General features: G+C 34.9%; 1 protein-coding gene across 1 annotated transcript in view; it reads right to left on the reverse strand.

The window, feature by feature from the left end:
- LOC120354999 (dynein heavy chain 7, axonemal-like) overlaps positions 1-12,731 on the reverse strand; it is a 714,404-nt gene that overhangs the window by 145,376 nt on the left and 556,297 nt on the right. The window contains exon 21 of the mRNA XM_039443223.1: positions 6,828-7,005. Coding sequence (XP_039299157.1) covers positions 6,828-7,005 — 178 coding nt within the window. The remainder of the gene's footprint in view (positions 1-6,827; positions 7,006-12,731) is intronic.

Raw genomic sequence — 12,731 nt, forward strand, 5'->3', positions numbered from 1 at the left:
AAATAAATGAATTTTTGTGAATAATTAATAAATTTATCGAGAATTTGATCCCTTACCAAACACTTATGTTCAACAACTGTCTAACTATGATCTTTCAAAACAAAGAAGTATAAAATCTCATTCCAATATTCTATCTTCAAGGGTTACCGTGCTTTGTTTTTTGGTTATTGAAAGTAGAACTTATCTAGTCCCAAATTGTATAGAAGTATCCTCTCCTTGATTTGCAATGAATATATCGTGATAATAAAAAATAGTATCATGGTCATTGGTGATAGCCTCTCATCAGCAAGGTAATCATGGAAGTATCAATTGATGGAATTCAAAAAAAATTATTCATTTATCTACAAATCCCATTCCCCCCCGCATAGTATGTTGAAAGTGTAAACAAAAACCTCCTCGTTTTGTGGCTTTAATGTGTAATTATCTTGCATCCACTGCTCAAGTAACTGCTATTGCTTTGGCCTTGAACTCTCAGTGAACTGATGATTCAGCAGTCAGTTCATTTTCAGCATATTTACAGTTTTCTCAGCTCACAGGTGACAGCTCAGTTTCAGACGTGACGTTGCAATTACACACGAGAAGTAATTCCGATAATCTAAATAACACATGGGTAATGCCTGCAAAACCGAAGTTTTAAGTGCTGCCAGCGAGTATCAATAGAAATTTCCAATAAAAAAACTCCAATACAAAATAGATAAATAAGTTTAAAATGAATGATCTTTTAATAAATATTTATACTTGATCAACATGGAATTAATCAGTAGGTCTATGTATAATACCATATCATGTATTTTTTGCATACATCCATTCTTCTGAATAGGCTACATTATTTTTAATTTTCATGTGAATAATATTAACAACAGTTTTGCATCACAATATTTTATTGTAATTAGTCATGATCCTTTTTTATTGTGTTATCCTTCGGTATTTTCTATCTACTTAGATTTCTTACTCACTTTCATTCCCTTGATGAATGGATGCACATTCGATAATTCCATTGAGTGTTTGATTTAATCTGAAGTAATAAAATCTTGAGCTTGGCATTCGAGGCTCAAAAATATCTCAACATATCCTTACAGCAGGCTACCCACAAAAGTTTTACATCATAATAACTCAGTTATTGTAATGGATAATAATTTTTTATCATATTTTAAACTTTTCACTCTATTTCATACTATTTTCCTCACTTCCAGTCTTCTGATGAATGGATACATTCATTCGATAATTCATTGATTGTTTTCATCAATGAATTGGCATGAGATTGACATTCTAGGCTCAACAACAGCCCAACATAATATTATTTTTTGAATGCTCCAATCATTGTATGTTTTGAGTGTTATGAGATGTTCTAATTTATACTATTTGCGAAAGTATAAGACATTTTCTACAAATTTTTGCAGTTATTCATATCTGATCAACATAATATTATTATGATTATTATTTTGCAAGATCATGTATATATTAATTTTCAATATCTTTGACATTAAAATCCTTATCAAAAACCTGTTAAGTTATTATAATTTATCAAAACCAAATGTAAGCTTCTAAGCATTTATGTCAGTACTCACAGAAGCTCCATGAAAAGCTCTACTGTATACTCAAATAATTAAATTTTATAAATCAGTTCAGTTGTGACTCGTGAAACATGGATACAAATTTCTTGAGTTCTTTTAATCTATTGCAATACTCCATTAATATCGAATTAGTTTTTTATTGTTGTACATAATTTCTCTACGGAAAGTATGCAGCATACAGCATATCTCTTGCAGTTATTGAAGGCTTGATTAACATGAAATTATCAAGTACTAGCAATATCAGCTTTCAAAGTTATTTTTTTTATTGCACACACCCTTCTGAATAAGGTACCTTGGAACCTTTGGACCCTTGAATCTGTCCCTCCAAAAACAGAAACATAAATAGGGTACATTATTCTCAATTCTTCTGTCAACATAGGCGTACCTAGGATCATGTTAGGGGGAGGGTCAAGCTACTTAGAAGTTATGTCCTGTGGGGGGGGGGAGTGAACAGGACCGTCGTGTTCTTCTAAGGCGCCCAAGGCAAAACTTTTGTTGACCATAACACACAAGAAATTGATTGGGAGAGTCATTGAACTTGGTATAGAGTGGTTCGAAAGTTGTCCCACCAAAATTGTCAAAAACAGTGACTCTTATACAGAGCAGTCGCGTGGGTGTGGCGATCGAGGTGGTCGCCTTGGGCGCCGCGGCCTGGGGGGCTGGGGGGCGCCTCGGCGTCATAAAAATACTGAATTTTTGCCCAATTTTAGATTTGAACCGCTTGTGATAGTGAGTGATCTCCAATCTTCTTCTAAATAATAAATATACTGTTCACTAGTTGTTAATCTGACGCCTGCGTGCAATATGAGTGGACGTATTAGATTGCGCAGAGTACATTATGTTGTGTTTTGACTGTCAGAAAGCGCCTGGCGCCTTTAATTATATATTATTTGCATATTAGATCAATGTAAAATAATAAGTTACAGATTACTATAGTATTTTGTTGTTTAAAGCGATTTCTTTGGAAACAGGAGCATGTGATGTTTACTGATCTCATGTTCTTGTACGGTACTCAAGCAGAGGCACCAGAAAATTCTCCGAATTTGAGAATAGGCTATTGTTTTCTCCTTCTAAGCATTTTTATCCTCTCCAATCTGCTCAAAGCGAGCGAAGTGTAGAGTTTAATTTAAAAAGTTCAAGAGTGGAGACATGTTCACAAACTTGTGGGTTGCACAATTCAATTTCCTGACAATTCCCATGGTTAGTGCAGAACATAGTTCTAGCAAAGTCAAACCTATTAAAATGTATTTGCGCTCTACAATGGCACAAGAAAGGCTCAATATTCACTCGCGATACTCTCGATTGAAAATGAAATTGCAAAGAATCTGGATTTTGGAGAAAATTTGAAAACGTTTGTTTATGCCAAATCAAGGGGAATACATTTTTGTGTTCTAATGTACAATTCCTATTGAAAAGACAAGACAATTTATAACCATCCTAAAACGAAATATCACAGTGTCAAAGACGCAAGGCAAGACTGCTGACAGTGCTGACCTCTCTGTTGTTCTGTGAACCTCGCGCTCAGTAAGTTACATTGACCTGTTGTTATTTTTCCTCAAAAATTAATAAATAATTTATCAATTGAAAATGTCTAGAAAAAATCCTAAATATACATAGAGCTTTCTGTTTTATCGTACCGTGACTTGTCGTCCCGGAATGTGAGTGTGCGCTGTTATCAGGTCTGGCTGCCGTCGATACACCAATCCAATCACCCATCAGAGAACATTCTGTGTTGTGTTGGCGAAAAATCGGTGTGTTGAAATAAAAAAATAAACTACCATAATGCTGATTTCCTATAAAATTCATTTCTGACTTTTCATGATTTAAGAAATCTATTTCTCTTCAATAATATTTGTTGCAATTTCAATCATCAGATTAAAAAGAAAAATGTGGAAAAAAATGTTTTCTATCAATAACTCCAAACTAGAATCATGGTCCAGCTTATGGAAAGAAAAAGTTAGTAGACAACTGTCTACTAACGTTGATGGAAAGATACATTTTCAAGATGTTCGATATTTTTGAACGGTTATAGTATTCTAGTCCACTAGACAGCTGATTTATGATGAATAATTGTATAGTCTGATTTTTACGGTAATATTGGTGTTCGAATAAAACTTCTTTTCCTTTTGTATTATCTTTAAAATGCAACATTTTAAAAGAAACCTCATGTATACGTCGACGCGAAATTCAAAAAGGACAAACCTGTCAAATTTCATGAAAATCTATTGCTGCGTTTCGCTGTAAATGCGCAACATATAAACATTTGAACATAAAGAGAAATGCCAAACCGTCAACTTGAATCTTAGACCTCACTTCGCTCGGTCAATTATTGGTTTATTTCACTTCGTATATTGTGACTGTAAATATAATAATAACAAGTAGTGAGTGAGAGATCCGTGATGGTATTAAGCTGGACAAAATTGAATTAAAAATAAAAAGAATGAAGCTGTACACTCCATAGCTGTTTGCATGATATATACACATCTCAAGAGCTCAACCCAAATGGAATGGATTACAGAATAATAACAATAGAGAGGAAGCCGAAGACCTTTACCGTCCTGTTACAGTTATTTCGTAAGTCAAACGAAATCAAAATCATTCATTGTCCTAATGTCGTTACAAAAATACAATTTGTTTAACAATGTCAAGTACAATTACAATATTATAAATTTTTATAAGATCAATATAAAACATAGAAATTACTATAGTAACTGAATTGAAAACAATAAATTTTTCTGTTCGTCCTTAGAATTGTTGTGACAGTAAACTTGAGGATTCAACCTTTTTTACAGGAAAAGCTGTGTAAACTACGCTTTTTTAAAAACTCGACCTCCAAAAACTAGTTTATAGAGATATTATATTGAGTCAATTAACAGTACACGTTCTTGAACGGTCTACTGTTACATGGATAATGAATCTCCAATGTACACTCCAGTGTCTCCAGTGTACAACTTGCCATGCTAATCGCGTTTCTTTGACCCTCTTAGTTCTGCCAACATCACATCAAAACGTTCCCATATTTTTGCGCCACTCTGTATTTCATATTTCAAGATGGTCCTTCCATATCTTGCATAAATGAAGGAGACTCTTCAAGTCCTCAATAAAATGAATGAAGTCTAGAAAGATCATTCCAGCAATTTTATCCAATTCAATTATTTAGAACTTCATAATCAATCAATTATACACTCTTATTTAATATTATTCCGAATCAACCAATTTAATTTGTCAACTTGTGAAAAAAATTCCACTATCATTTGAATAAGACGCTATAGGCGGCCCTGCAAATTTCTCCCCAGTTTGTGCAATGAAAGTGTACACACATTTCTCCCCATTTTGTAGGTTCAATGCGTAATTTTTTTCTCAATTTAACATAAAAAAATGTTACAATTGTATTAAAAACATATCAATATACCTTCTAAAACAAAAATTGAATCTCTAACATGTGTGTAAATGTGTGTAAATCAGCCTCCCTGCATTGTATGTTCATTTCTCACCTCCCCGCATTGTATGTTCATTACTCATCTCCCCGTTTGTGGCCTTGTTCCAGTATGTGTGTGAGTGTGTGTGTGTGTGTGTGTGTGTGTGTGTGTGTGTGTGTGTGTGTGTGTGTGTGTGTGTGTAGTAGTAGTAGTAGTAGTGTAGAGCTTGTTGGTGTTTTTGGAGTGTGGCATCACATTCGGCTGAATAAACTCTCTGCTGAGGCTGGTATGATAATATATGATTTTCATCTTCCTATTTTCATATTATAATATTCCTATTATCATAGTTGTAATTGATCACATGAAATGAGATAAAAAATAGATTTAGTATTTTCCTCTCTGTTCAAATACGGTAATAATTATATGATCAACTATGATTGTAGAAATATTACTGTGTAAAGAATATTACTGTAAATAATACTTGTCTAAGGAGAAATAGTAGTGATTTTAAAAAACTCAATATTGATTCTTTTATAAAAATCAGGTGTTATAGATGTGTAAAATAAGTTGAGACTTGGCCCTCCATCCAAGAAAATTACAAGGTTGCAAATTGGTGTAAATTTGCAAATTTCCAATTCAACGTCGTAATAGGATGTAGAATATCAATCTCGATATCCTAGTAGTGCTAAAAAAGTTTCAGGGTTGAAGGATTAAAAGGAAATTTAACTTTTATGATAAAATTGGGAACATCGTGAAGATTTGTTTTTCTTTTGAATATCACTTCTCTCAGAACCATGGGGCGTCATAATGCGTAATAATTTTATATCAAATTAACGGAGAGAATGTCTCCTTTCTATTGGTGTCTGGATGATTGTTATCCGACCAATAATAATATCTTCTAATTTTCTCCCCGTTGCCAAGTAACGCAATGTTGCTGTCAATTTTTCATGCGGCGTTATTGCTTTATTCATCACAGAATCTTCTTTTGAAATTAACGGGGTCACCGTTCTTAATAATTCCAATTAAGTTGGCTCATCCATTCGTAGATAGTTTTTCCAATCTTTTGGATGACATTGCAACTCTGACAATATAAGTTTACGTGGGTGAACTTCGTCCTTTCAAGCCATGACTTCGTCCACATGCTCCTTTTGCTTTTTTTTCTTTTGGACACTGCACACATTATAACTGCAATAGCTTGTATGTCTTCAATAGATGACATGTCGTCTTGAACTGAATTTACTATCACAGAATGTATTGCACTAAAATCTTTACAAATTTGCACAAAACAACGCCCACCTTCCAATAGAGCTACCGCGCGACTGAATACGCAACGGCCCTAAGGCCGACCGGTACGTGAGTGGGGAGACCGCCATTGCGGCCCGACCCTAAGACCGGGACTAAACAGTCCGGGCCTTAAGACCGATCTAAACGTGTATGGTAGGCCTAAGATAATCAACAAGTTATAACAAGCTGTATGTAAATAGATGTTGTATTTTTTATTTTGCCAACTATTATTTACCTCGTATGAGAGGCTTTTGTTCTGTAACAAATGTCAATAAAGCTTATTTATTTTTTTATACAATAAATTAGCTATGACGCCGGCAGTCAAGTGTGATGTGTCATGAACATAGGTCAGGTTAGGTCAGGTTGTGCTAGGGTTCGCTGTGCCAGAAATCTATTCTACTGTAGTGGACAATCATTTATTGGCATAACAGTGAAATATAAGTTCCTCATACCATGTTTTTATACTACCTTTTCTCTATGGTAACATATACCCTACTATGTGAGTAGAAATGGAAGAATTAAAACATAGTTAATGGGGTTTAGATTATACCTGTGATCCTGCAAATTCCAATTTTTTAAGACCATTCTCATATTTCTCTTTGGCTATTGATAACTCCTTGTTGCGCTTCATTGATTTGTTGGCAAGAAGGCGAATGAAGTTCAAGTACATCTCTGATGTTACAAACGTCTTCCTTCCAGACACTTTGAAATAATATTCAGCATTTTCCCTGAAAATATTTATAGAAATATATAGGATAATTTACGAATAAGTAGCAACACTTCATCTGCACTGATAGGCATCCAGAACAGTGATCTTGGACTACGCTTAATATTGAAAGACCTGAGGAAGACATTCTTGGCCTCTATTGGCGGGTTGGGAGTGGATGAATCCGATTTTGCCACATTTATAAAATAATTATTCAGTTCCTCTGCTACTTCCTTTTCATCCGTTATAAGTTCACCTCCTCTAACAAAATTTATGGATTTCTTAGTTTTCTTCCTACTACTAATTCATTGATAATTGTCCATTGTTTCTTGCTATCACCCCTGGCATTATGAAAAAGGGCTGAATAGTATTTCTCCTTTGCCTTCTTAATCCATTTATGTACTTTATCCTTGAACTTCCTGAAATTTCTATCTGCTAATATATTGTTTCGGTCCCTTTTCATTATTTTAAATAATTTATCCCTAGTTTCAATAGCCCGAACTAAGCCAGCAGTCATCCAAGGCTTGAGTGCCCTAGAACGGTGGTTGCCTGCCCTGACTGTTTCTATGTTTATACTGGAAGACTGTATGTGTGTCTGTAAAGTATTCAGAAAAGCTGAGTAAGCCGAATCTACGTCTACACCATTATAAACAGACATCCAGTCTTCCATCCCAAGTAGCCCATTTAGCATGTCATAATCTACTTTGGAAGACTCAGTGACACCATGAATATCGCAGATTCTCTTCGACGGTATTGCAACACAGACGGCTCTGTGATCAGTCAATCCCGCATCGATCACTGCTGCTAGCACATCCGATAAGGGCCTACCTCTAAACAGAATGTGATCAATACATGAAGAACTGGTATCTGTTACTCTAGTATCTATATTAATCAAAGAGTCCAGACCATTCAGAGCTAAGATTTCAAAATAATTTTCGACATTCGAATCCACATGGTTAATATTAATATTAAAATCTCCTACACAAACAATTAACTCCTGCTTTACATTTTCCAATAACTTTCCAAATGAATCTAAAAATAAGTTAATGTTTCCTCCTGTATGCCATCTGTAAATTCCAATCAGAGTAAATACAAGACTCTCATAAGTAAAATTTAGCAAAATTTAGCCCCTTCTACTGCACTGTCCAATAAAATACATTTTAAATTATCTTTATAAAAAACTATAAGATCACCACATCTGTTATCATTACAAGAAAACTGAGACTTGTAACCTGGTATGGTGTACAAGTTCATATTGAAATCGCTTTTTATCCATGCCTCTGATAAAACAATGATATGAGGTTTCCTCACAATATTATTTAAATACAAAAGAAATACATCAAAATTTCTTCTTATACTATGGATGTTAATATGAAAAACTGTGAGGTTATCAGTGTTAAAAAAATTATTGTATTCTGGAATTGAAGATATGAAAGCTGGTAGAAATTCATTACTAATATCATTGTCATCATTATCGTCATCATCCATTAAATGTACCAAAAGTTAGATGTTACTTTGTTATCCAATGAGAAGTAGTAAAAGAGAGAAGAAAAAAATGTGTTACTGTATTTAGTCCATTCTCGGACTAAATGATAAGAAAAGTGAATAACTTGGAGGATCGGTCCAGACGAAATAACTTGATTTTTATGGGACTCAAGTACAGTAAAAGTGATGTACGGTGCGATGCTGTGATTAAGGATTTTTGTACAAAAGTTTTGAAGTGTGATAAAGATATAGGTGTGAATCGAGCACACATCCTAGGTGCGAAGAAGGATGGTGCTCCTATAATAGCTCACATACCAGTGGATAGGGACTTGGACTGCATCTTGAAAAACACATATAGGCTGAAAGGTTCAAGTTTTGTCGTTCATAGGGACTATAGTATCGAAACTCGCCGTACACGTGCAATACTCTTCGAATGCAAAAAAGAGCTGTCCCGATCAGTAGAAGGAATAAAAGTGAATGTCAACGTGGATAGACTTTTCATAGACGGACAAATGTTCACTTATTCGGACGAGGACGGATTGAAGGCAGGAAAGCAAGATGGACTAACTAAAATAAAAGAGATGTTTCATTTGGACTTTGAAAAGTGTTTCAAGAAAATTGTGGATGGAGGGAGAGCGTCAGGAGTGCATCGAGACGGAACTGACACGGACATTGTATCTAATAAATAGGAAAGTGTTGTCTGCCAGGGTTTTGAGGACAGATTTTCCAACGTAAGACATAATAATGATTGTTCTAATTATAAGTTGTTAGGCTACAATGTAGCAGGTTTGAAAGGTAAGGTGCATGATAATAATTTCATAAGATTCATTAAGAGCTGTGATATTTTTTGTTTGTGTGAAACATTTTCAGAAGAATCGGATAGTGAATTAATGTGAATGTATTCTCCGAATACGATATGCGTTTTATGCCGGCCTTGAGAACGAGTAATAGAGGTAGAGCTAGCGGGGGAACGTTGCTGGGGTACAGTAAGAAAAAATTACAGAAAAAGGCGAGGTTTGAGGTTCTGGGCGATACAAACGTACTATCAGTCAACTTTGATGGGGTATATGCATATGTAGTTCCAGTATATTTGAATAGTTCACAGGATAGATGGGATGGGGACTTGTTGAAATTGTGGGATTTGCTGGAGGAAAGTGGGCTAGATAAGAATTTTATTCTACTAGGCGATTTCAACTGTAGGGTAGGAAATTGTCAAATAATTCCTAATGATTTAACAGGACATGGGGTTAACAACAGCAGGGAATCAAAGGATGTTATAGTGAATAGAAGGGGTAGAACAGTTTTAGATCTGTGCGAAAGACATGATCTGGTAATAGTGAATGGTAGAACAGAGAGTGACGTCAAATGGGAATTAACATTTGTTAACAGCATGGGAGCATCTGTGATCGATCTTTGTTGTGTATCTGGAAAAATGTTAAACCTAATAGATGACTTCAAAGTAGATTCAGTTATATTTTCAGATCATTTTCCCATCGAACTACAAATTACCAGTTCTGAGTTGCACGAGGGTGAAGCTTATCTGCCTCTTCTACCGAGATACAGGTGGATAGAGGGTGAAAAAGAAATTTATAAAAGACGTGTGAGAAGGAAATTACAGGATTTAGTAATCGATGTTAATAACTCTGAAGCTGGGACCGCGCAAGTTTTGAACGTGATAAAAAGAGGTTTTAATGGAATGCATCATAGAAGTGGAATGAAGCGCGAATTCGAACAAGTGTGGTATGACTGGGAGTGTGAAAGAGCCAATTAAGAATCTTAAATTATTCAGGAGAGCCAATGCTAGTTGCGTTAAAGATGTATATTTACAGGCCAAGAATGAATATGAGAATTTGTGCCGAAATAAGAAAAAGAGCTATTATCAGGATATGTGCAATAAATTAGTGATCATTAGAGACTCCAAAACATTTTGGGATACAGTATAAATGTTTAAAAGCAACAAGCGAGTAATAAATAGAATAATAAATGCAGAGGACTGGATTGAACATTTTAAGAATCTTTTCACCCCAAATAAATCTGCGATGTCAGTAGATTATGCAATTCCGTTTAGAAGAGATTATATTTTGGATGGTTTAATAGAAATATCAGAGATTGAGAGTGCGCTTAGAAGATTAAAAGATAACAAGGCACCGGGTACAGATGGTCTTCCAATTGAATTTTTTAAAAAAACGCCAGTTGAATTAATAGATAAAGTGCGCTGTTTATTTGATCAGGTTTTGCGGAATGCAGATGTACCATCCAACTTTACAGAGGCAGTAATATTCCCGATCCATAAAAAAGGTGACACGTCAAATGTAAAAGATTACATAGGTATATCATTTGTTAATGCTTTTTGCAAATGCTTTTAATGTTAATGCTCATGTTAATGCTTTTTTTTAATATCAAAATTAATGCTTTTTCGAAATGGTTTGCAACAATTTTACTGGCAAGACTCGAAAAGTGGGTGCATATGAATAATGTTCTATGTGAATACCAGGCTGGTTTCAGAAAGGGGTACTCCACAGTGGATAATGTATTCAACCTCTCGTGTATCATTAGCTTGAAATTGCAAAGGAAAGGTGGTAAAGTTTACTGTTTCTTTGTGGATTTGAGAGCCGCATTCGATAAAGTTGATAGAAATGCACTCATCCATAAACTGTACGATTTAGGGCTATCCAATCAGTTCATCAAAATAATCCACCAATTGTACAAGTCCACCAAAGCTAGCATATGGTGTGGTACGAAGATGACCAGCTATTTTGAGACATTAAGCGGCTTAAAGCAAGGATGCATCATATAACCAATTATATTTTCTCTGTTTGTGAATGATTTATGTGAAAACATGGTTGAGGGAGTTTGGATGGACGAACTTAATGTGAAGGCCCTACTATACGCCGACGATCTTGTCTTGTTTGCCACAACGCCAAAAGCTTTACAACGCATGATAGATAATTTGAGTGAATACTATGACAGATGGGGGTTGGAGATCAATACTGATAAGTCTATGATTATGGTTTACAGGAGAAGAGGTGGCTTGGCTAGCTATGAGAGATGGTTTTTGAATGAGAATAGAATTGAAGTGGTTAATAGGTAGGTAAGTATAGGTAGGAGGTAAGTATAGGTAGGATAAGTACCTGGGTGTTGTGCTCACGCCGAGGATGTCATTTGCTGAGCATGTGAAAGAACGCGAATTTGTGGCTAAGTTTGCAATAAATGGGGTCTGGAGAAGTTTCATAGCGAAAAATGAAATTGGAATAGAAGTGAAGTGGAAGGTGTATGAAGCAGTAATGAAGGCGGTGGCGGTCTATGGAGCACAACTATGGGGATACAAGTATTGCGACATGCTCGAATCATTACCTAGATTCTTCGTTAAGAAGATGTTATCATTGCCAAGATCCACACCCAACTATATATTGCAGTTGGAGCTCGACATGGAACCAGCATCTCTAAATGTTTTAAGAATGCATGTTGATTATACGTTCAAGGCATTGAATATGGTACGGAATAGACTGCCTAGCAAGCTAGCGGAGAAAATAATAGAGAATAATCTTGGTTTAAGGAATGGATACGTTGGGATGAGAAATATGGATGTAGGTTGGCGGGACGAGCAATGGACAGGAATGAATGGAAACGAGAGCTCGAATTTTTGTGTGAGAGAATGAAAGAGGAAAATGTTATGTCTAGCTTACAAAGAGCAACTTCTGCGCAATTTCATAGCCTATATATCCTACTGGACAAGGAAAAAGGAAGAAACTATCTGAAACTGAATTTTGATAGAAAGATGATGGGCTGCATACTCAAGGCACGTGGCGCGCTGCTAAATTTGAACTTTGGTTATGGGAGGGAAGAGGCACAATGGCAATGCTCTATGTGTAGTTTGAGACAGAGAGAGGACATAAAGCATTTCCTAGGGGTTTGTCCAGTTCTAGTGAGGGTACGGAAAATGTATCTGGGCTAAAACATACTAATAGATTCGGAGATGATAGAATGGTTAAATGTTTAAATGTTTAAATGTTTAAATGTTAAATGTTTAAATGTTTAAATGTTTAAATGTTTAATGTTTAAATGTTTAAATGTTTAAATGTTTAAATGTTTAAATGTTTAAATGTTTAATGTTTAAATGTTTAAATGTTTAAATGTTTAAATGTTTAAATGTTTAAATGTTTAAATGTTAAATGTTTAATGTTTAAATGTTTAAATGTTTAAATGTTTAAATGTTTAAATGTTTAAATGTTTAAATGTTTAAATGTTTAAATGTTTAAATGT

The sequence above is a fragment of the Nilaparvata lugens genome, chromosome X (genome assembly GCF_014356525.2).
Source record: "Nilaparvata lugens isolate BPH chromosome X, ASM1435652v1, whole genome shotgun sequence".
Taxonomy (NCBI): Eukaryota; Metazoa; Arthropoda; class Insecta; order Hemiptera; family Delphacidae; genus Nilaparvata; species Nilaparvata lugens.